Here is a 25086-nt window from a genome sequence, read left to right as displayed (position 1 = left end):
GCAGACCCACAATTTATTAAGACCTCTAGAAAGTGAAATTCAGAAGAGGGAAAGCATAACAGGAGCTGGGGTGGGAGGAGACGTCAGCGTCACAAACTGAGAAAGACGTTTACAGAGAGTGCTCTGTTTAGAAACCTGACTCACTTCAGTCAGCCTGTATTACTTCCCTTCATGCAGTGGGCTTGTTTCAGTTATTCGTTAAGTGGGGACACTTCCTGGTACGCTTGCGACACTGAAGACTTTCCAGAGAGTTTGCAGAACTATATGCATGCAAGAGCACATAGGCTGAATGTGCAAGAGGAAAGAAATCTGAGCCAAGGAGGAGCAGCACCTGCGAGGAAGCTTCCCAGCCCTCCAGTTACCTTCAGATTCCATTTCTGTCATGTCACTGGCTGAGACGATCCGGCTTTGGAATGAAGGGGTGTCTGCAGCAGACCGCAAGGACTGGGCAGCAGCTCTGGATGCCTTCACAGCCGTTCAGAATCCTTCTTCCAAGATCTGCTTTAACATTGGCTGCATCCACCTGATCATTGGCAATTTGGCTGAGGCCCAGCAGGTGAGTGGTGGAGTTCTACATTTCTTACTGATAACAAACTAACTGGCAGCTCTGGTGGGTTAGGGCAGTCACTGTCAACTGTCAAAAAGTGGGTTTAGTTAGAACCCAGCTGAAAATCAAAGGCTAATCTACATTGGTCAGTGCTGAAGTAGATTTAATGGGCAGGTGACTGGCAGAATCTATGCCAAAACAACTGGGTAGGATTTTATACATTACACAGAATGAAGTGGTAGATTGACTTGATAGAATTGGACACCACTTTCAGGCTGTAAGTGAAGATCCTTTCTAAATGCTTCTCTGGATTAAAAAAAAATCTCCCTCCATGTAGAAAACTTGTAAATTGTGGCCCTCTCACTGATGGCCACAGTGAAATTTTTTTTAACCTATGATCCCCACATCTGTAGTCTGAATTAGTTCAATCTGGGATTTTGTCAGCTCAGACTAGCCGGGAGTAACATCAGGGGTCGGCCAAGTCAGGGATTGGCTAGTGGCCCATGCCCATCAGAGGGCCCAACCACCTGAGCTGACTCCTGAAGTCCCAGTGCCGGTGACACCAATGGTGTGAAATGGCTGAGAAGCTCATACCACTTCTGCATGTGGCATCCTTGTCTTGGTGGCAACTGTGACTGAATATAACCCTTCTTAATGTAATGTCATTTATCCAGACAGGGCCTGTAAAAATATCTAGGATTGTTTCCAGTAGTCACCTGGACCTCAATGCAGATTCCTGGAGGGTCCAGGCCAATCCTAGGGGGTATCAACCCAAAGTGGAACCTGGGCATAATCTGTCAAATTAGAGTGGGGAAAGCACGAACCTGGTAGGCTGTGTGAAAGCAAGAACCTGACAGAACCTGGAGTTCATAGATTTTTCAATCCCCAAGAGTGACACAGTACACCATGGGACTATTATCCGCCAGTCCAGTCAAATACTATTGAATTGGAAACTCTGCAGCAATATACTGTGTTGTCAACCACTTGAGAGCCTCTCTGTTTTTCCAGTGCATGACTACAAGCAAAACATTTTAATTGAACCTCAGGCAGGCAACCATACACAGCTGGAGGATTGCATTCAGATCAGAAACTGTGTAGGCCTGATCCAAGACTTTTGCAAGAGTGACCACTGTGCTACATGAACGGGTCATAGCTAGCAGTCCAGGGACTATCAGTTTGAGGTGTACTGAGGATACATTTTGTGGCGGAAACAATAGCTATGTATCCATTATTGCTGTTTCTTACAGGCCTTCACCAGAAGCACTAACAATGACAAACACTTAGCGGTGGCCTACTTTCAGCAAGGAGCTGTGGCTTACAAGATGGAGAAGTAAGTCATAACACATGGTACCTGTAAAGGGGGCGAACTATATTTTAGAGCAGTGGTTCTCAAACTCTCAGGGAGAGTTTGAGAGCCACCAAGTCTTTGCCTCAGAAGGCAGGGGGGCGGGGGGGCAGCAGAGATGCGATGCCCAGCATCGCACCTCTGATCTGGGCACAGGGGTGCACTGTCACTCACCGCCGCCTGCAGGAGCCTGTTTCTTGATCACTGGAAATGGTTGCGGTTGCCTTCTGGAGGGCTCTGCGCTATGTGGGGTGCCCTGCTGAGGCTGGCACCGGGCTCCACCGACCCCCCAGGAGGCTCCTGCAGACGGTGGTGAGTGGCAGCGCGCCCCTGCGTCCCGATTAGAGGCACGATGCTGGGCATCGTGTCTCTGCTTTCCCCCCTCCCTGCCCTTTAAACAGCACACGGCTCTCAGGCTGGGGTGTTGCGAGGCCCCAGTTTGAAAACCACTGTTTTAGAGGGTTACAGCATTATAAGGAGATATATAGAAGTTAATAATGCAATTACGTTCAAGCTGACAACATAACTGAGGGATGAGTACTTTAAATGGATACCAACATGTAGTAAGTGTGGTGTGAAAGGATCTGAATGCCCTTTGATGTGCCAACTACATAGCAGAATGCTAGTGTGTTAGAAGTGTTAACTAACAGGAAAGGAAGTAGGAGGTTAATTTTGAAATAGAGTTTGAGAAGAGCAAATGCCCTTGGGTACAAGGGAGATAGGAGAAACACCAGGAGATAAAACATAGGTGCAAAAGGGTGACATCATGTCAGTACAAGGTCTGATTGGTCAAGAATATGAGCTGACCAGGCATGATTCAGCATAATTTGGGAAATATGATTGGCATGAGACCCTCATAGAGTCAGAGTGTTCTATAAATATGGGCTCTATTTAGCCTTTGAGCAGTGTCCCTCGTGGGTTGGCAATGGCCAGTGAAGGATTTGTCACTCTGAACATCAAAATGGAACCACCTTTGAGTGTAGGTATCACTTGCGAGTATTGTAGACTTAGACTAGCTTTCTTGTTTTCTATATAGCCTGTTGTGTAGTGACTTCCTCAAGCTGCCCTTGAGAAACCCACTATGGTGTGGGTGGCAGCTTCTTCTGTATTAACCTCAGTTTATTAATAGGGAATTTTTACTCTAAGTTTGGAGAGGTGTGTGCTCAGAGTGGGGTGGAATGGCACAGGAGAGCCTAGTGCACTTGTGGTAGCAAGTGGGCAAGGAGGGGAAACACCAACTCCATCACAGTACCTCCAGAAGGAATGGGGTGCTAATCAAATAAAATTCTGTGTCAATTCCAAGAGAAGTGGGATGCAAATAAATTATGTAAATTAAATGTTTTGCTAGTAAAACTAGTAAAATTATGTAAATTTGGTTCTGCTAGTAATTGGGGGCTCCACCCAGTGACCTCTGGAAATTCTGCTTGACTTATATATGTGCATATCTTTCTCTCTCCTGGTGTCACTATGGTTGGTATCACCCGAGGCTGTAACTCAGGGTGACGCCCCCATGGACCTCCTCATAAATGTAATAATAAATAATGAAATAATAAATAACAATAATAAATATTTATTTTTCATCCATCAAATCAGTAACCAACAAAAAAAACTTGATGAAAAACAACTGTATAGAAGTTCTAATATTAGCTCTGATACATGGAAATGAGAGCTGAGTCATACCTTATTGGTTGCCTGCTGTGTCATAACAGCACCTCATTGACTCTGGGAACAATCAGGCTCATTGGTCAGTTTTGAGTTAAGGAAGTCCAATTTTTGTTACATAAGGCAGTCGTGTTTTGTTTTTCTGATTATTTGCCTATATCTAATAGAATACAGTTAATTCAACACTGTTTCATTATGTTCTGCATTAAATTACCTTTCTAATGATTGATAATTTTATGGTTCAGTATTATTCATTGATACACATTTTCCTAAAAGTTTCCACAATTTTGGTCACTACTGGTGTCACCCCCCCAAGGGGTGCAGACCCAGTGCAGTCTGCCCCCACCCCTCACCCTCTCCTAGTCACCCTCTCCTAGGGAGCCTCTGCTCCCTTCCCCCATATTCATTTGAACTCAGGCCCCAAGGCGTTTGCAATCTAAAATTCCATGTAGAAGAAACAACAGAGGAAGGTGGAAGCAGGAGTAGACAGGGAAAGAACATACACTTATCTCAGATACATGCTCTGTTAAACAGGGTTCAGGCTTCCTCTTGGTTCTGAAATTTTGGTCAGACATTATTAACACAGTTGTGAGCTTAGCTTCTCATCTGAGGTTTAAAAAAGGGTGAAAAAAAGAGAAGAAAACTATAGTACTCAACTTTGTGTATGGTCTGAAATTCTGTGAATTTTCCGTTCTTGTGTGGAATTGAAAAAAACTTCCAGCCCTTGTGATAGGAGTCACATTGCACTGAGTTGCTGGCAATGCGAGCCATTCCTGAGGGTGGTTCTGATTTAGATCTTGACTTATGGTGGTAATCAAAGGGAATATTTTGAGAACTAGGTTGCCTTAGAGCCAGGTAAGGGCACACTTCAGCAGTGGCAGCCAGCCAGCCTAGAGCTACAGTCTACCACTCCATGTTTTGTTTGGCCCCAGAGTGCTTACTTGTTCTTGTTCTATCCATTGCTTTTCTAGTTATCAGTCAGCCATTAGTGAGTTAAAAGAGGCCTTGGCTCAGCTCCGTGGGAACCACCTAATAGATTACAAGATCCTTGGCCTGCAGTTCAAATTGTTTGCTTGTGAGGTGAGTTTCTAGGCTTCATGAAAACTGCTGGAATCAGCCGGTAAGTTTCCGACTCAGTCCTGCTCATGCACAGGAGAACTGGCCAAGAACAGGTCAGTGAATGAACCACTGGTAATTTGGCCCTCCCAGCCGACCTGTGACATTGGTTAAGCTAAGAAAGTTAACCTGCAGGCTTAGTGGATTTGGATCCAGGCCTCCCCAGGCCACATCCAGCACTCTATCCACCATTCCATACTGGCGCTCAGTGGAAATCAATGGGATTTCCAAGTAAACATAACTAGATTCAGGTTATTATTCTCTGACACTCCTGCCCTTTGTCCAACAGGTGTTATACAATATAGCCCTTGCTCATGCCAAGCTGGAGGAGTGGAAGAAAGCTGAAGAGAACTTGGCCATGGCAATGAACGTAAAGTGTGAGACTCGGCACAACAAAATAGATAGAGCCATGGAATCCATCCTGGTAAGAAAATGTAGAAAAGGATGAGAAATGCCCTATGGTTCCCAAATCTTTTCAACTGGTGACTCCTTTGACCTACTGTGCCATTGGCCACAGCTCCCCATTATGGCTACAATCCTATACATTGACAGGTTTTTGGTGAGGATTCCTGGCTGATTTCCATGGCTCCGTAGGGAGCCATGGCTTTCAAAACCACTGCCCTAGCCTCATAATTAGGATCATGGAACTCTGGAGCACAGATATCACTCTTGTAACATGGCAGAGCTCGATTTAGGGATGTTGCAAAAGGTTGTGTTGTTTGGCTTTAGCAAGATTTTAGGTTGCAACACAACTATAAGTTAGCAAGATACACCAAACACATACATAGGTAATACTATCTTGGGAATCTAACAAACTGTGATTTCTAACATGACAGTAATCATTAGGATGGTGGTTTCCAAACTTACTGCTACTGCAGCTCCCTTTATTCATGGTGCTCTCTTGCAGAAGCACCATCATGTGAGATCTTGTAACAATCACAAGAGATTTTGTGTGAGCTTTTACTCAACATCGGCCTGGCAAGCCTGGAAGAAGAGCCATGTGGTACTCCTGTGAGTGAACCCTGGAGCACTCACAGTTTGGGAACCACTGCAATAGGGTAAGGGTCAGAGCACCTTTTATCACTGGTGCTAACTGTCTTCTGCTAGCAGTCGGTGCTAGTGGAAGAGGTGCTGCTATGATGGTCAGAGAAGGTAGGATTGGGCTATAAATCCTATAATTTCAGTTCAAACCCTGCAATCAGACAACCCCATCAAGAGCTATGTAACAGAGGGCATTTCTGTTGTGCAACTTGTCAGGCAGGGGTAAGCAAAACATTACCTGCATTCTCTCTTCTATATGCAGGGTCAGTGAAGACCTCTTGATTTCTGAGTTAGCCTATGAAATGTTGCCTACCTAGTGATCTGCCAGCCTCTGCTCCTCCCTCTGTCTGGATTGGGAAAAGGAAAAAGCGGAGGAGTAGAAGAGGAAGTGTAGAGGAGGAGAGTGGCAGGCTAGGGCATTGAGACATCCTGGCCCATTACTTTCCTCTCCTCCACACGGTCTTTCCTACGCCATTTCCTCTTTTCCTTTCCAAGCCAGGGAGTGGGAGGAGGAGTGGCAGCAGTGGAGGCTAGTGAGAAGATGGAAGTGTGTGGTCGCTGCCAGTCTACTCCCTGAGGCAAACCTGAACAGGGCCAGCACTGGCGCTGAGCTTCAGCGATGGCACTGGGTGTTGCAAATGTGCTGTAAGGCATGTCCGTAACACCCTGCAAGTGTCAGGAGTCAGTCCCAGCACCAACCCAACACCAGTCAGTACTGAGCCCGGCACCAGCTGGGCGTCACTAGGTAAGAGGGAGGAACCAGGGCGGGAGCTAGGTAAGGGGGGATGAACTGGGGCAGGAAGGGGTGGACCCCTGAACTTCATGTTGGGCCAGAAGTCCCAACACTCAAGTCTGCACCTGCAAAATAGTTGGCACAGACTTGAGAAGCCCCATTGGGGCTTTCCCCAAGGGAAGAGGATGAAAGTCTCCTTCATCCATGGAGACCTCAGGTGGCCTTGGCGGTGCCATTGGATTCAACAGTAGCCGTTTTGGCACCGCTGCACCCAATGGAGCCGCCGGCTGTAGGGTTAGGCTGCCTGTCCGCCTCATGAATGGGCTGGCCCTGATTATATGTCCACTATATGTTGGAGCCCCATCTTTTTAAATATTTGATCACTACAAGAGAGACTCTAATTAGACTTCCATTAAATATGAATGTTTGTGACTTTTACAGTTACAGTCAGGGAGGAGAATTTCTTAAGAGAGAGGGACTACAGTGTATTGCTGAAACATGAATGCAACACAGACATGGAATAACCAAAGAAATGGAGCAAGCTATCAAAAAACAAACAGCAATTGGTTTCTGTGTATGTGTTTTTGTACATGCAGAAGCAAAAACTCTTTGAGCCTGTTGTGATTGCTGAAGGGAAGCTCTTTCGGCCAAACGAAAAGCAAGTGGCACAGCTGGAGAAGAAAGATTACTTGGGGAAAGCCACGGTAGGAAATTAATCCACAGTGGAAGTGGAATTAACATACACGTTTCATCCCACAGTTATTCCTGAAAGGATCATTCAAATCAGATCCATATATATGAACTATTTAGAATATTTACCTACCACCTTTGAACAAAGAAGTTCCCAAAGTGGATGAAGCTTTTAATGCCATGGAAATAAACATTGTCATTTGTTAATTGCTGCAGGTGCAGCAATTTTGGATTTATGTGCTGACCTGGAATGTAACTCTCATGGAAGATGTGGGCTGAATGTACAGTATTTGCAAGGAGTGCTGCTATCAAAGGAAAGGCAACTTGGGCAGGCCCCTAACATGGACAGGAAAAAGTGGGCTCTGCACAATTGTCCAGGAGTCTTTTTATCTGTGTCCGAGATGTGATGACAATGTGGAAGGGAGGTAGCATGATGCAGCGGTTAGTGTTGGTTCCTCTTGTACTGGGGAAACCTGAGTTCAAATCCTCTCTTGCTGGGTCAGGTCCTCTCTTTCAACCTAACTGACCAGACTGACTTGTGAGGATAAAAAGGGGAAAGGGGAATGATGTCCCCCACCCTGAGCACCTCAGAGAAAAGATGGGCTGTAAATAAAACAATAATCTGACTCTGCACTTATGCTCAATTAAGTTCAAAGGGAAAAGTAAGCACATGGGGAAAAGTAGGACATGACAGCACAAAAACATGGCCTTTCCAGGTAAGATAAAGCAATTAAAATATCCCCCCTCCTGTTTCCAGGTTGTGGCATCCGTGGTTGACAAAGATGAGTTTTCAGGCTTTGCACCACTTCAGCCCCAGGTAAGAGAGTCTCGCTTACTCTCAGCAACTGCTGGTTTTTCCTCTTTAATGATCACTCATCTCTGTGTGCAGAAAGCTGCCTTCCAGACCTGCCTGGAATCAGATGTGCTTCTGTTTGCTTACTTTCATTCTTCTCAAAATCTTCCCAACTGCACCATCTGCTATTTCTTCCAACTGCTGAAGATCTAAAATGTTTGCAGGATGCACCATGTTTAAAGGACTTTATGGGCAATGTCTCAATTTTTGTTTTCCTTTCCTGCCTTTCCAGAATAACAGACTAGGGCTGCAGCAATCAGTTGTTCAATCTGTTAGATTATTATTAATCAATTAAACATAGGAACCTAAGAACATAGGAAGAGCCCAGCTGGATCAGGCCAAAGACCCATCTAATCCAGCTTGCTGTATCTAACAGTGGCCCACCAGATGCCTCAGGGAGCACACAAGACAACAAGAGACCTGCATCTTGTTGCCACTTCCTTGCATCTGGCATTCTAAGGTAGACTATTTCTAAAACCAGGAGGTTGCACGTACCCACCTCAGCTTGTAACTCATGATGAACTTTTAAATCTGTTCAATCCTGTTTTAAAGGCATTTAGGCCAGATGCGGTCACCACATCCTGTGGCAGAGTCCCACAGACTAATTACATGCTGGGTAAATAAATATTTTCTTTTGTCTCAGTTTTAGTGAATGTGCCCCGGTTCTGGTGTTTTGCGAGAGGGAAAAGAATATCCCTCTATTCACTCTATCCATCCCCTGCATAATTTTGTATGTCTCAATCATGTCCCCCCTCAGTCACCTTTTCTTAAGACTAAAGAGCCCAAATGCTGTAGCCTTTCCTCATAAGGGAGGTGCCCCAGGCCAGTAATCATTTTGGTCATTCTCTTCTGCCCCTTGTCTAGTTCCACTGCGTCTTTTCTGAGGTGTGGAGACCAGAACTGGATGCAATAAAACACATTTGATCAATTTAGTGCCTCTAAGGCAACAGATTATTTTTTACACACACACACACTCTCTCTTTGAAATCAGGTTTTGCCTCCTTTGGGATGTTCACTTCATTTATGCACTTCCATTACTACCTTATGTTAGTGATCTACTTGTGTGAGCAGTGTAATGTGAGTCAGTGTCTCTTTTCTTCTGTGAATGGAAAACTCCATGATGATATTCTCAGCTCACGGAAAAGAATGGCTGGTTTTGCATGCTTTTGTCAATTCCTCGTTAAAGTAGCAGGAGGATGTATATTTCTGTCTTCTGCTCAAATGAACTCTGAACACTTAGCAGCTTCTCAGGGCCTGAATTAGAAAAGATTGAAAACTACTGCTAGACAGTCATTACTAAACACGGACTAAAATGTATTGGTTTGTTTGCAGGCATCAGAGCTGCCTCCCACGCCCAAAACTCCAGAAATTCTCCGGTAAGATCAATGTATTTCAGTGAAACTCAGCAGACAGTAGCCAAACTCTCCTACAACTACAGTTTAAAATTGAACTCTGATTAAACATTCAACACTGGGATGGTTAGATGTCTCTGTTATACCCCTGCTAATTGGGTAAGAGGCACTTTTTCAAGTGGGTGCTCCTTTTTTTAGCAGGGGGAGAGTAACTGGCCCACCTCACCCCAGCACTGTCTGTTCTAGTGGCTGTCTGCTGGTATTCATTTGCATCTTTTTAGATTGTGAGCCCTTTTGGGACAGGGAGCCATTTAGTTATTTGATTTTTCTCTATAAACCACTTTGTGAACTTTTAGTTGAAAAGCGGTATAATAATAATAATAATAATAATAATAATAATAATAATAATAATAATAATAATAATAATAATGAGAAGAAAAGGGCTTATTGTAATGGGAAGATAATTTTTTCAAATAAAGAAAAAGAGGAAGGGGATGGATGGACTCCAACTAAAGCAAACACACAAAAGGATAAGGTATGCTTGTGATATGCAGAGTGATGTGCTTGATGCACAAGATAGTTGGCCTTCCCTCTCAGCAACTGCTTAATCTGGAATTGTCCACCCATGGCAATAGCATCCTTACAGTGGGCTCAGTGCCGAAAGATTCCTGGGCAGTCCATGTGCATAAAATGAATATGTGGCATAAAATGTGAATATGTGGCAAGGTTGTCAGATGGCTGCATCTGACAACCTTGCCACATATTCACATCCCTGGCACAATGATTATTGCACTCGTTGCATTGCATTCTCCTCTGGGCCTTGGTTGTGAAGCCATTTTATTAATACTAATAACAGCAATAATATCATTTTGTTATGGTGATGTTTGTTGCTTTCTGTTACAGGGCCTTGCAGGGAGAACCTCACAGAGTCTTATACGAATTTACACCAGAAACTGAAGAAGAACTCCAGGTCCTTCCGGGCAACATTGTTTTTGTCTTGAAGAAGGAGAAAGACAACTGGGCCACTGTTGTATTTAACGGAAAGGTATTACAAGGATAATTCTCAGGAACATCTGCTGTCCCACTGTCAGGGTAGTATATTTGCATTCTAATTGGTTTGTACTGACCTATGGGCTTCTGGGGTTACTTAACCATATTACAGGTTCCCCTACTACATAGGGAGAACATAGGTGGCATACTGTACACGGCCATCGTAGCTATATCCTGCCCTTTCTCCAAAGACCTTAGGCTGGTATATATGAGAATTAACATTCAGAATGTGGGGACTGGGAAAGATGACTTTTGAAATAGGGGCAGATCAGATGTCCTTCCTCCTCTGCACTTCTAGCTTCCTTGCCTCTCCTAACTGTTCCTTGGTTTTGTTCTTTGTACAGAAAGGAATTGTACCCTGCAATTACCTAGAGCCAGTGGAACTACAGAATCAGTCTTCACTCCGGGTAAAGTAGCATTCAAGTAGAATTAGACATGGCAACTTAGATGCGACTACTTGCAAAAAAACGGGATTCACATGTAGACCTGCCCCCTCCCATTCCATGTCCTGATATCACAGCATTTTGCATTCCTCTCCGCCCTCCCCACCACATACATGCCATGCTACCAGCAGCCAAAAATGTAGGACAGGAAAATCCCAAACATTGTAACATCAGGACTCCAGTAAGTTGTTATAAGTGTGATTTCTTTACTCAGCATGTAGTTAAACTGTGGAACTCTTTGCCACAGGATGTGGTGATGGCATCGGGCCTAGATGCATTTTAAAAGGGGATTGGACAAATTTCTGGAGGAAAAATCCATCATGGGTTATAAGCCATGATGAGTATGTGCAACCTCCTGATTTTAGAAATGGGCTATGTCAGATGCAAGGGAGGGCACCAGGATGCAGGTCTCTTATTATCTGGTGTGCTCCCTGGGGCATTTGGTGGGCCACTGTGAGTTACAGGAAGCTGGACTAGATGGGCCTATGGCCTGATCCAACAGGGCTGTTCTTATGTTCTTAACTGAGGAGATGGAAGTGAGTTTCATCCATAGCTCCCATTTGTGTTGGCAGCCAGATACACTGTCATGTTTAATTCCAGTCTCTGACTTACCATTTATGCGATACTTCATGCATGGTTTTACTGTCCATATCCCATTTGTCTCAACATAGCTCCAGTGAAGTCAGTCACTATATTTTCCATTTCAGCTAGAAAACTAAGGCTAGAGGATAGTAACTTACATGCATCCATGAACAACAAGCCAGTCCATACTTTAGTTGAGATGTGCCCCCACTTCTACAGCTCCCTGCTCAGTGAGTAAAGCATCAAGTGATCTCCTAATCACATGGTGTCTTTTGGAAGGGGTACCAGGGCACAATGTGTGTGATTGGATTATTCATGCAACTTTTCTTCCAAAGTCCCACTATCAAAGTCAAATGGCCCAGGACCAGATTCACTGGATGATCCCCAACAAAAGTGTTGGAGTTTCTAGTGGCCCAGGGAGAGAAACCTGCTACCCAGTTGAAGGCTTTCTGTATGTTTTCATACAATTCCAAATTCTGCCTGTTTCTCCCCCCCCCCCCCCACAAAAAAGGTTCACTTTACCTATTTTACATTGCTTATTTCTGGGATTAAACACAGGAACTGGCACCAGTACTGCACACAGCCACATTAGTCACTCACTTTTCCTTTTACACAGGAGGAGATCAGTGTGGAATTAGACATTCCTGCTCCACCCAGCATTGCTGCTCCAGAACGCCCTGGTAGGCCTTCGCCAGGTTAGTGAGAGCAACACATGCTAAATCCTTTTAGAGGTCCAATGCAGACATCACTGTGACTTCTTGTGAACCATGACTAGCAAATCAGGAGCCCAAAAAAAAAACATTAATTTGTGCCTCTTCCCTCTGCTCCTTTACTTTCCCTTCTCTGGTTTAGGGCACAATCCTGAGTGGCAGATGGGCTGACGCAAGTCCCATGTGCTGGCCCATCATTGTTGTGAAAGTGCCATAGAGCACTTTCGCACCAACATAAGGGGAGATAGGCTGGTGCACTGAGGTGCACTGGCCTCCCTACGCCAATGTGGGCCCCAGGGAAAGCTGCGTCGGCGGAGCTTGGTTGGCACAGAGGTCTGGGGGAGGCGTGGGGAGGGCGGGGAGGAGGCAGGAGGGAGATGTTTTGGGGTGGGGGAGGGCAGGCAGCAGGCGGGACCTTGGGTAGGCAGGCGGGGAGTGGGAGGTGGGGTCAGGATCCAGCACTTATGCCGGATGCTAGCGTCATTCCAGGGCAGTCTTGGGTTGCTCAAATTTGTGCCACCTCATCAGGTGGCACAGATCTGAGTAGACCCATTGGGGCTGCTGTGGCTCTCCCCCAGGTAAGGGGAAAAGTTTCCCCTTGCCTTGGGCCGAGCCTCAGACAGCTTCAAATGTACGCTGGATACAGCACAGGCCTTCTGGCCTCCCTGTTTCCAGCACCAGTTAGAATTGCGCCCTGAGTCATATAGGCACCTTCACTAACAATGGTTCATGATAACTTTATAACTACAGTTTGAAAACCAATTAGTTTTAAATTCTGATTTACAAGGTAACCATGTTTAGAACTGGTGCATATATGACTCAAAATCATCAACTCCAGCAAGGGAGAAGAGGGAGAAATTCCTTTTGGAGAAAGGAGTGATGGGTGGGGGGTAGCTAAACAGCTTGCCACTGAGCTCCATGCAGCCCAGTAGCATGGCTACGATGCTTGACACCATCACTGAATGTCCAGAGACAGTGTCATTAAACAGTTGTGATGTGTCACAGCAGCAGACAGGGTCCACTCAGTGTCATGGACACCTTATAGGAAACATTGGTGGGGGGAAGAGAAGAATGGGCAGGAGGTCTGGTCTAGAGGGTAGAGCCTCCATCTGCCTGAAGATAACATCCACAAGGTCGCCAGTTCGAAGCTGAGCTATTCCATCTGCTCTGAGCGTGGGAGGATGGAGGCCAGAGTGTGAAGCCAGATCGGAATGAAACTCCTGAATGTAGTGGTTCTTGAAAGAAAGAACCTTCTTTCAAATTGTAAAAATCCCTATTTTTTAAGGGATTTAAATAAAAAGCCTGCCTATGTAATCTGCCTTGAATAAAGTCTTGAGTAAAGACCAAGAAAGGCGGTATATAAATACCTGTTATTATTATTCTTAATATTGACTTCACATTTGCAAACTCAATTTTGCAGTGACCTGATGGACATAAGTGAAAGAGCATTTTGGGGCATTTCTTTCATTTGTGTGCTTTTCTGCCTTTGCCACTATCTTTAAAGAAACTAGTTTATAACACTGAGGCTTAAGAAGTCCTCTTCTTAGAAGAAATTTTTTTTTATGTTTATAGAATAGAGGGCACATTGCAACCCTATACCATCAGACGATCCAAATTTATGTTATTCAGGCTGCAGTCCCGTGGAAACCTACTTGAAATTGAAATTAAGAGGAACTTGCTTCCAGATGACCATGCATATGAAACAACTGCATGCCTCCTTTGATTGGAATAGGGCATGGAAACAGATAAAATTTAGTTTTCCACTTGCAAAGACTGGAACATTGGGGGGAGGGGCAAGGTTAGATCCTTGTGTAGTCTAATCTTGCATACACTTAATATTAAGTCCCACCAAGTTCAGTACTATTTACTCCCAAGTAAGCATGTATTGAATTGCAAACCTAACTGGATAGAGTTTATAATAACTAATCTCCACAAAGCCCAAGCACAGATCTCACCTACAAAACAAGACTGGGGGCTGACAGCTGCATCTTGATGCCAACTGCATCTACTTGGATGTAAACTCACTGAATTCAATGGAGCTTATTTCTAAGTAAGGAGAAGGGGTTCTATTTTAAGTTTGCCTAGTTGTGACTTAGTCCCACCAAAGAACAAAAGCGGATGTCGTTATGACCAACTGAATCTGGGATACAACCCAAAGCTGCCAGTTAACTTCATCAACATTTTTATTAATCCACTTGCAATTTTATGGAACCTGCAAAAGTAAAGGGTACTTCTCTGTGGATGATCTAAGTAAGCAGCTGAATGAGGAGGTATAATTCAGAGGCACTAGAACAGATTAGACCACTTCAGCCTGCAATTGGGGTTTGGCATTTTGAATGTTGCCTCATATTGGCTAACACAGCTTATGTAAAACAGACAAACCTAACCAACCCCAAACCCCTGACTGTGTTGGTAGAATACAAGCACAGCAGGGAGTAACCCAGTTTCCACTCTGTTGTGCTAGTTTTGTATTTGCAAGTAGTGCTTTTTTCAAAAGTGCAAGGGAACATTAAAAAGTGTGAGCCCCCCACCTTCAGTTTGAAGTAGTTCCATCAATTCTTTCACCTCTGGGCTTGTCAGCTGCATCAGTGGTGTTGCTAGGGGAGTGCAGGGGGTGCAAGCCACACCAGGTAATGCGCACTGGGGGGTGATGCGCTAAAATCGTGGTGGTTAGGAGTAACCTCATCATATTATATACCATTGGATGCAGAATTTCGAGTGGAATGCAATGCAAAATACCAGAGTGAAATATCTCCTTTCTATCAAAAGTTATGGCCAAAAAACTGAAGAACAAAAATGCATGGAGCCCTATAGAAAGTGAGGGTGAGCGGTATTGCATGTTTACTCGTGAGTAGGCAAACGTGCCTTAGTCCATTGGAAAGGACAGGCTGAGAGGAATCCAACAACACTAGAATGGTCCTGATCCAATGAATGCAGCCCCCAAAAACACATGAGAAGGAAGTCCCTCCCTCCAAGCAGATGAATGCATTGAGCCCTATGGAAAGCAGAACTAAGTCTTATGGTCGCGTTTACCCGCAAGTAAGCAAATGTGCCTTGGCTGGTGTGGAAGATCAGGTGAAGGAGAGCGCAAGGCTACCAGAATGATCCTGATCCTATGCACCTGTAGTTAAACAAGTGCTCCAGAAGGAAGCCTCCCCCCCCCCCACTAAAAAGGATCAAAACAGAGGCTTCAGCTGATAGGGTGAACTTTTTTGAGACTTGCAAAGCCAGGGGGATCCTGACAGTGATCTGGTTTAAACAGAAGCTCTTAAATTGAACTGGGCACTGGGTAGGGCGGAAAACCTTACTGGTTTTGGAGGGGGGGGTGTTATTGCAGGCAGGCCACAGAGGAAATTCACTTGGTGGACCAGGACTGGCTTCTGCTTATTTAATTATTTGTTTTACTTTAATTATTTATACTTATTTTAATTTGCCTGATGATGCACTTCAACCGTGACATCACCTCTGGTGGGTCTTGAACAGATTGTCATTCTAAAAAGTGGGTCCCAGTGCTAAAAGTTTGAGAATTGCTGCAGTAAGGTGTTAGTAAGTTGACACCCTTGGGGGTTTGTGTGACTACACTAGTGACTAAAATCACAGTTTGGAGGAATAATTTCATCATGTTATATATCAATCAATGCATAATTTCATGCAGCATGTGTTCTATCTTTGTTCTATCAAAAGGTACAGCCAAAAAACCAGTGGGGGTGGAGTGATGGTACATCACCATGCCCACCACCTGGGGTGTTGCCCCACCCACTGCATGGGGGGTGACACGCTGGCATCCCGCACCGGGTGCCACAAACCCTAGTGAGCTCCACTGAGCTCCATTCTGCTGAGCACATAGATCCAGTCTGTAACAGCTGCTGTGTGTCTAATGCCTATGCATACTTTTTCTTCTCTTTGCTCTCCTTGCAGTTCAAAGAAGAAAAGCACCAGAGGTAAGAACCTGCTTGCACTGTGAGGTTTTTTCTGGAGTGGAGAAATTGGCCATTGAACATAAGAACATAAGAACAGCCCCACTGGATCAGGCCATAGGCCCATCTAGTCCAGCTTCCTGTATCTCACAGCGGCCCACCAAATGCCCCAGGGAGCACACCAGATAACAAGAGACCTCATCCTGGTGCTCTCCCCTACATCTGGCATTCTGACTTAACCCATTCCTAAAATCAGGAGGTTGCGCATACACATCATGGCTTGTACCCCATAATGGATTTTTCCTCCAGAAACTCGTCCAATCCCCTTTTAAAGGCGTCTAGGCTAGACGCCAGCACCACATCCTGTGGCAAGGAGTTCCACAGACCGACCACGCGCTGAGTAAAGAAATATTTTCTTTTGTCTGTCCTAACCCGCCCAACACTCAATTTTAGTGGATGTCCCCTGGTTCTGGTATTATGTGAGAGTGTAAAGAGCATCTCCCTATCCACTCTGTTCATCCCCTGCATAATTTTGTATGTCTCAATCATGTCCCCCCTCAAGCGTCTCTTTTCTAGGCTGAAGAGGCCCAAACGCCGTAGCCTTTCCTCATAAGGAAGGTGCCCCAGCCCCGTAATCATCTTAGTCGCTCTCTTTTGCACCTTTTCCATTTCCACTATGTCTTTTTTGAGATGCGGCGACCAGAACTGGACACAATACTCCAGGTGTGGCCTTACCATCGATTTGTACAACGGCATTATAATATTGAAGTCATACAGTGCGCAATAGGACCAAAATACTTTTTCTTTGGGAGGGGGGGGAAGCTTCTCACATTCTTAGTTCTTGAATTTGTACATGGTGCTCTCAGCACCCTCCTCTCCAAAGCAAGATGGGGGGAAAAATCCCTGTGTGAAACCCTGCAGCCACTGCTAGTCAGTACTGTATAAGCAAGACTGAGTTAAATTGACCAACGACCGACTCAGTAAAAGGGCACTTCATGCATATATTCTGTACCTGATATTTATATGAACCAGTCTACATTTTGATGTATGAGCACTTCACATGCTTCTTCAATAGAGTTTGGAGTGATAACCTAGTAAGTTGTGTAGGAAGAATATTGCTTTGCCAGGGACTGTTGGCCTCTTAGTCCCCCTTCTCCTCTTTTAATCACTTATTTTGTTCCATACATTTTCTTTACCCTAAGACAGGCAGGGGTGTCCAAACATTTTGGCAGGAGGGCCACATCAACTCTCTGACACTGTGTCAGGGGCCTGGCAAAAAAGGAGTTAATTTACATTTCAAATTTGAATAAATTTACATAAATGAATATATTAGAGATGGCACTTATATGAATGAATGGCGGTCTTGCAATAGTTCAAGACCTATAAAAGGCCTTGCACAAAGCGAGGCTGGCCTTTCCATCACTGCAACTGCGACATCAGAGATGTGAAATAGCAAGCAGTGGAGGGAGCCCTCATCCCACAGCTCATGCAAGAGGTTGAACAGTCGCCCTCATGCTGAGAGCAGTTGTGTAGGGCCAGCACAGGCTCCAGCAAGTCTCCAGAGGGCCAGAGGCTCATTGGAGACTGGGGGCTCCCTGTGGGACGAATTGGGAGTCCCCGAGGGCTGCAAGTGGCCCCCGGGCCGGGGTTTGGGCACCCCTGTTCTAAGACAAACAAATATTATAAAAACAAAAAGTACGTACCGCAGAACACATGCAGTTAACTTTTCCATCCACACTTTTTTAGAATTAAGGAGCAGGTTCCTTCCAGGACCCATTACTGAGAACCCCATGCAGCTTGGTCTGAACCCCAGCACCTTTTAATCTAGAAATTAAGCTCCTCCCACCTCCCTGGGCTACCATCCTGAGGACACAGTTGGAAATTCTTTTTGAAATAGTTCAAGTGTAGAGCTTCTGCTGGCCCTTCCACTGCTAAACCTTATCCTGGTTCTCCATACCCAACCATATTGTCTACTTTCACCCATGGGATATAACTGTAGAGTGCAAGCTGCAGGTACATGTTTGTACACACATGAAAACATAGAATGGACATGTACCTGCAAGCTTGCCTTTGCTATCTTTAATGTGCATGCTTCAGTGTACATAAACAGCTATGCTACTCTGCTATTTTCTCTTGTACAGGCTGTATTAATCCATTCCATCTTTTTCCTCCTGTAGGTGGTTGTTGGCTTGGCCACACCAACCCCATACATTGTCAAGGTGCATTATAAATACACAATAGCATTCCAAGCCAGTCCCAAGATGTCTTATAGCACCGTCCTGGACCAGGTTTGCAAAAAGCTAGAGCTCTCACCCCAGCACACAAAACTGAGGTAAGAAAGGTTTTCCCTCATCTCTTTCATTTCTGCTGAGGAATGGAAGGCTTTTGGTGTTAACCGGTGTCTCTGCATTGTCCAGCTATCGCCCTACAGATAGCGAGCAACTGGTGCTTTTGAATGAGGAAAGCATGAAGACTGTGTGGAGTCATGCCAAAAACTACTGCTTAACACTGTGGTGCAACAACGATCAGGTGGGTAAAGGCTAGATTCGAAAAGGCACACTTTGCCAGGGCATGCCAAACAACTGGAAGTGGAGGCGGTCTGTCACCCACTCCCCAGGAACATTCTAGACTCCTTTTGCTGAATTTTTAGTTCCTATTTACACACACACAGTTTGAAAAGTGTTTGAGAAATTAATTTTTCAAAAATATAATTTTATTTTATGAAAATAAAAGTGAACCTTTTCCTTCTTCCCCACCTCCTAATTCTAGAAATGAGAGAGCCTGATTGTGTCATCTGCCTTTCTGGCTTGGAGTACGGATTCCTGTTTTAGAGAGCTTTTGAAAAATCAAATTTCTACTCATGATAGATAGAGATCTTCAAATACAGAGTTCTATTTGAAGATATAAGGCTTTTAAAAACTGATTTTATTTCTTCTAGAGAAAAAACTGCTGTACTTCATACAGAAGTGACCTGCATGTATAGCCGAGAGCACGTTCACATTAGTCTGACTGCAAAGCAGATGAAACTCATGCTGTAGTCTTCACTGACTCACGGTTTCTCTATCAACCTTGCCTCACTGGAGTTGCAGGGATACAATGGGATGATATAAACACTATCCTGAGCCCCTCAGGAGGAGGACAGGATGTAATCAGGATGCTCTTTGCCCTACTTGCTACTTCTGCCACCCACACACTGCATCATAAAAACACAAAACCTTTTGGTCCAGTTCAGACAGTCCAACAAATCATGGCTTATTATGTCAAGAACATGAGCTGAAGGCACACCAAGCCCTTGCACTCTGTCTTCCCCTTTCCTCCTAGGATCAGGTTCACGACTACAACGAAGGCAGTCTGGTTTATTTAACCACAGCTCCACATGTCATACAAACTTAAGAACTGTACTTTGATTGTGGTTTACAAACCACGGTATGAAACCAAGCTCAAATTCTGGTTTGTAAACCACAGCTCCTCAGTTTGAAGAATGTGTGGAGCTGTAGATCAGTGTGCCAGGATTCTTCCTATCAAGAGATAAAGAGATTGATGGCACAGACCAGCCCTCCTTCAGCTCACATAATCTGAGCAACTGGGCCATTGTTTAAAAACTCAACATATGCAGTTCAAAATATGCAAACAAAGCATGAGCTTGAAAAACAACCACACTGAGCAGGATCTAAACAGCTGCTTGGGTGTGTTCAGCGCAACTGTTGTTTTCTTTTAATAAAAGCATGTCCCTCCCCCTGCCCCAAAATCAGAAATGGATTTCGAACATTTCAAAAGCAGTTTATCATGTAAACTGATGACTGTGGAGGCTGCTCTTTGACAAATGCAAATACTGTACACAGCTGCCTTGGGTGTGTTGAACTAGTTGCACAATACAGGTATAACATAATTATCCACAGATTGTTCACCTGCGGTTTTATCTCAACGCGATGAGAAGGACCCTTTAAATCAAAGGGAAAAAAGACGTTTAACAATATCCTCATTAATGGGGGAGAGGGCAACCTGTGACAATCCAATCAATCAGTTCAGGCACTTAGAACAGCTTCACTCCCAGGCAAGTGACCCTTCCATTTCCCCTGAGTCATTATCAGAATGCAAGTCATTAAAGAATGCAAGTCATTATCACCTCCTCCATTCTTTCCCTGTGCTGGGCTCCCAGGAAGGGAGGGTTCACTGCCTCAGAGTGAAGACTTTCTAAGCTCCTGGAGAGAGACCAATTTGCTTTGTGTGCATTACAAAAGGTCAGCAAGACTGTTTTTAAATCTTTGAGCCAAAGAACATTGTTTTTTAAATGGTTTTGCTTTAAGTACGATTTTTACCATCCACTCATTTTTGCCATGAGTTCTGGGAACGGAACCCTCCTGAATAATGAGACTCAATCTGTACTTTGGATCCTGTTAGCAAAGCTTTGCAGTTTTGTTAATTACGCAATTGGAATTTTTGTGCTATAGGATTTTGATTTCCAGGGTGCAAATTATGGGCAGTCCTGGATATAAACACCCAACCTTTTTAAAGTCACTAGTAAAACTTAGTTCCAGTCAAGGCAAGGCATCCAGGGCTATTCTAAGCTTTCCCCCTAAAGTTCCAACTTTTGTTAACATCTAGCCCTTGCAGTTATTTTTATTTATTTTGAGAAATTTATATTCTGCCTTTCCCATGCAGAAGCAAATGCCCAAGGTGGCTTTCAAAGATCCATAGTAGAGTACAAATGAGTTTTTACAATGATTATTCTATAGGCAGCTTCTTCTTTTTCCAGATGGAATCCTTCACAGTGTGTTCATTCCATCAGGCATCTGGGTATGCCTTCTGAGCTTCCACTGATATTTATATTCATATGGATATATATCATAAATATAACACTGATATGGAAATTTAAAGAAAAATGAGGTACAGGTGCTATTCTGCCAACTGAGTATGCATGCTCCAACTATTCTGTCTAATTGTGCGAAGACACTGGAAGGACTAACAAGTCAGGGGAACAAGTTATATCCAGCTTCTTCTCTCTCTGCTGCGTGTACTGATGAATGAAAGAGAAGCAGGCAGGATTGCTGTGTAGTTGTCCTTTGCCCATTTATAGGTGTGGTTCTGCCATGGCTAGACTATTTTCTTGGCTGATTGTAGAAGTCTTATTTTCCTAGCTTGAGAGCAAATTGGTGATAATGTGGCATTTTTCAAAAGTTATTATAAGCACATATTGTTAAAATTATCTACTTAAAAACCCACTGAGCTACTTATAGTTTGGTGTTTGCTGTTTTGCGCTGTCATGATGTCCACCCTCCAGTCCAAACAGGGCCTGGTTGAGAATGAACAAAACACACGGCAAAGACCCTTCAGTGTGCTTGCTGCATTCATAAAGCTGGACATAAAGACTTTTCATATAGTATCACTCTGTTATATTGAAGTTGCCTTTTTTGCAACCTCCGTATGCAAAATGGTTGCAAAAATGGCTGCCTTTTTTGCAACTCGCACCTTTTTCTGGCACCTTCCAGTACATGCGTTTTCACCCACAGCTTAGTTTCCCTTGGCAGTATGGTACACTGCAAGGTGAGAAATGGAGGCAGAGCTGTTGGTGTATACTTCCAAGGCAGGTCAACTACAGCAGGTCTGCACTGTGATAAGAATAGCTATACAGAAACAGCAGCAGTCCCCCCTTCCACCCAGCTGCTAAATTCTGACTCACGTTGTGATTTTTTTATTTTAAATTGGCTCATGTCATAGTTCCTCAGCACCATGGAAACAGATGCTTAGTTTTAAATTTAGTAATTCCCACTGGCATGCCACAAGAAATAAAGGCTCCTGGGAGCCCAGATATCCGCCCACAAAAGGTACCTTCTGTGTTTCTGCATGATTCACCTCTCCAGCCTTGCTTCCTTCCTACACTGAATGTGGGTAATTCTGCAACATCTCATGAATTGGATCTTTCAGTTGCTCTTGATACAGTAGTATTATCTGCCCTTAAAAGGTGGCAAACCAAGAACAGTAACTCCAATAGAACAATCAGTAGGCTTATCTGGGAGCAGGTGGTTCTCTCTTCCTTGCCCACTCACTCTAAAATAAACCTTTCTGAAGGGAAGTGTGCCTCCATTTGTAACACAGATGGGAAAAAAAAGCACGCCTACCAGAGGTTTGGGAAACACTGATTTGAACCATCTTTCCCAGCCCTTCAAAAGAAGTTCAAGACCCTGGTGAGCTCCAACCACAAAAATTACATGGAAACCTGAAAAGTCAGGAGGAAGCAGAGTGACTTAAATTAAAGGAGAATCAATTGTGCATGATCTCTTCAAGATGATGAGACTCAATTTGATTAACTGAAAAGCTTGCCCTTCATATTTTTACAGCCATGTAAATCTAACTGATATAAAGCTAGCTCTCCATGTTTATTTTGCATTGCTTGTTTAGAACAGAGTAACATATTTATACTGGCTGTATCCTTACATCAGGCAGGTGAGGAAGCCCCACAGGAGACAGTAAAACTACTGGAAGCAAACCAAGTTGTAGCCCGCTTTGCTTATGAAGCCTGTCAACCAGAGGACCTGGAGTTCCAGAAGGGGGACATCATTGTTATTCTGTCCAAAGGTAAGTGAAACCAAGGGGCCTTGCACACACAGCATACATAGCAAGATTACCAGGAATTCCTACAATTTCCCCCTTTTAGGAATCTTCATGAGAGTTGCCATTCTTAATAAACACTTTGGTGAAGTCAAGTAAATAGTTCAGTCTTTACAGGGATGTTTAAATACTAAATAAGCTACCATGCCCATTGAAAACATCAATGACGTCTAATGCTCTTTGAATGCAATCTGCACTCAGTTGTGGATTAATGCAGTATCTAAAGGTCAAGGGCTGTATCAAACAAGATTGGTTGCTAACCCAAAGCACCACATACAGGTTGACTAACAACTTTCCTTTCTCAAAATGTGGAGTTGGACATCTGTCATCAACACCATTAAGAGTCGTAGTAGCTTCGCCACAGTTTGACCTTCCAACTAGTTCTCTTGCTCAGCTTATTTTGGAATTCCATGGCAGCCATCACACATGGGACACTTTGCGCTTCATAGTGGAATAGGAAAGGAAAATTCTGTGATGACTTGGGACTAATGGTCTCTACCTCATCGTTTGTGTCATTTTTGGATGCCAGACACAACTGCAAAGTGGGGCTTAGGCCAAAGCCATTGAAGACATCCTAGATGCAGCCTTTCAGCATGTAGTGTGCTTTCCTCCTCCCTGCTGCGTTCTAACATTCCATTTCCATGCCAAGGTAGTTTCATTGAACAGAGTCCCATCACACTCTTTTCAACTGGGGCTGAAAAGCTAAATAGGGAAACATTTGCTAAAAGGCACAATGTAGGCTTGGCATCCAAACAGGGTTCACTCAACTTGGAATGGCATCTTCAGCAGCACAAAAGGCCAAATTCTTTTTCTCTATCAATAGCTAGGACCAAGAGGTGGTGTGTTCAACTGTTAAAGTGGTATCAATATTAATGCTGTATTAATATTAATACTGCATGCCCATGTTTCATATGGACACTTTCTTCTGCAGCCTTGAGTGATTATGCTACTGTTCTCCTAGTTTAATGGACCTGAATTTCCAGTTTCCCCCCCCCCCATACTGCTGCATGCATTAGTCCAAGTTAGGCATATCAGGAATCGTACAACCTAAAGGGCTCTTGCTGCTTCCATATCCTTGCATACAAAAGATAACTAGATGGAAACGGGGGGGCATGACTACTGTACCACAGCAGAGTTTTACTGTTGGGGAATTTTTCCAGGTGCAGTTGTAATGAAGGGATGAAAAAAGGTGAACCTGTTAAAATTCTCCCAATGTACAAACTCTAAAGTAGTATAGGAGCCCTCTTTCTTTCTTTGCTTCTGCTCACCTTAAGTCTCATAGATATTCCTCTGTTTCCAGATCAGTAATGATATACTGCACTCTACCACATTACCTCTCCTTCCCCCCCAGCATAAATGCCAGCAATTCAAACAAGATGCAAATGTTATTTTATCTTCTAGTGAATGATGAGTGGTTGGAAGGCGAGTGTAATGGGAAAGTGGGCATTTTTCCCAAAGCCTTTGTTGACGACAGCAGCAAAGATCCTGAATCTATTTCTGAAGCATAACCACAACACCCACCAAAATGAAGGGGCTCCAGAAGATTTTTTGTTTAAGCAAGACAAGCAACTCTTCTCATTGTTCACTGCATTGAAGACACTTATCTGTGCCAATGGAAACCTCTGGAGATTGGGGCATATCATATTCTGCTTAAATGGAAATCAGTTGGGACCAACACTAGTTTCTTAAGCTTATCCCTGTGTTACAAAACCAGCCAATTCAGTTATTTAATTACTGTGCTTCAGAATTTTAAAGAGACAGATTCTTGTATAGTTAGTCATGATTGATAAAAGCAGGATATAGTTGTCTATTTGTATTTTGTGGATAATGTGAAATTGACTGGGGCATTAGTATGCCACAATCTGAAAAATATGCAGATACCTTTAATATAAAAAGTTTTGTCCTCCCTCCCTCCTTCAACTGCTGTAACAAGTGTGGCATTTCAAGTGGGCCACACAGCACAACAGAATTTATAAAAGTACAAGCATGTTCTATGGCCAGAAACCTGGAAACCCTAGCTACTAGATTGGAATGATTGTAGCCTCTCAAAAACCAAGCTTTTCAGTCTCCAGTAGGAGATTAAGAACGCAAGAACAGCCCCACTGGATCAGGGCATAGGCCCATCTAGTCCAGCTTCCTGTATCTCACAGCGGCCCACCAAATGCCCCAGGGAGCACACCAGATAACAAGAGACCTGCATCCTGGTGCCCTCTCTTGCATCTGGCAACCTGACTTAGCCCATTTCTGAAATCAGGAGGTTGCACATACGCATCATGGCTTGTAACCCATTGAGATTACTACTCAACTAACTAGTTCATTTGCTTCACAGTGCTTTACCAGAATTAGCAATATGATTTGAAATGCTGAGCAGTTACAATTCTCAATAAATGTTGAATTTTCTTGCAATTTCTACCAAAAAAAGCTGCACATCTTTGT

At 44.0% G+C, this 25086-nt stretch overlaps 1 protein-coding gene across 1 annotated transcript; it reads left to right on the top strand.

Annotated features, from left to right (window-relative positions):
* Window positions 1-382: 382 nt before the first annotated feature.
* NCF2 (neutrophil cytosolic factor 2) lies at window positions 383-24977 on the top strand. Its single transcript, XM_066624031.1, has 15 exons — window positions 383-556; window positions 1795-1877; window positions 4526-4634; window positions 4960-5094; window positions 7041-7148; window positions 7892-7951; window positions 9320-9363; window positions 10243-10384; window positions 10734-10796; window positions 12031-12109; window positions 16043-16065; window positions 18219-18373; window positions 18459-18570; window positions 22482-22617; window positions 24052-24977. Exons 1-15 carry the CDS (start codon window positions 383-385, stop codon window positions 24156-24158), a joined length of 1530 nt encoding a protein of 509 aa, XP_066480128.1. The 3' UTR covers window positions 24159-24977.
* The last annotated feature ends 109 nt before the right edge of the window (window positions 24978-25086 follow it).

The sequence above is a fragment of the Tiliqua scincoides genome, chromosome 4 (assembly GCF_035046505.1).
Source record: "Tiliqua scincoides isolate rTilSci1 chromosome 4, rTilSci1.hap2, whole genome shotgun sequence".
Classification (NCBI taxonomy): Eukaryota; Metazoa; Chordata; class Lepidosauria; order Squamata; family Scincidae; genus Tiliqua; species Tiliqua scincoides.
This window is presented reverse-complemented; position numbering and strand designations above follow the sequence as displayed.

Coding starts and splice junctions, on each gene's coding strand:
- NCF2 (XM_066624031.1), top strand. CDS start 383: ATGTCACTGGCTGAGACGATCCGGCTTTGGAATGAAGGGGTGTCTGCA. Junction 7,952..9,319: donor TTGCACCACTTCAGCCCCAG/GTAAGAGAGTCT, acceptor GTTTGTTTGCAG/GCATCAGAGCTGCCTCCCAC. Junction 16,066..18,218: donor AAAGAAGAAAAGCACCAGAG/GTAAGAACCTGC, acceptor TTCCTCCTGTAG/GTGGTTGTTGGCTTGGCCAC.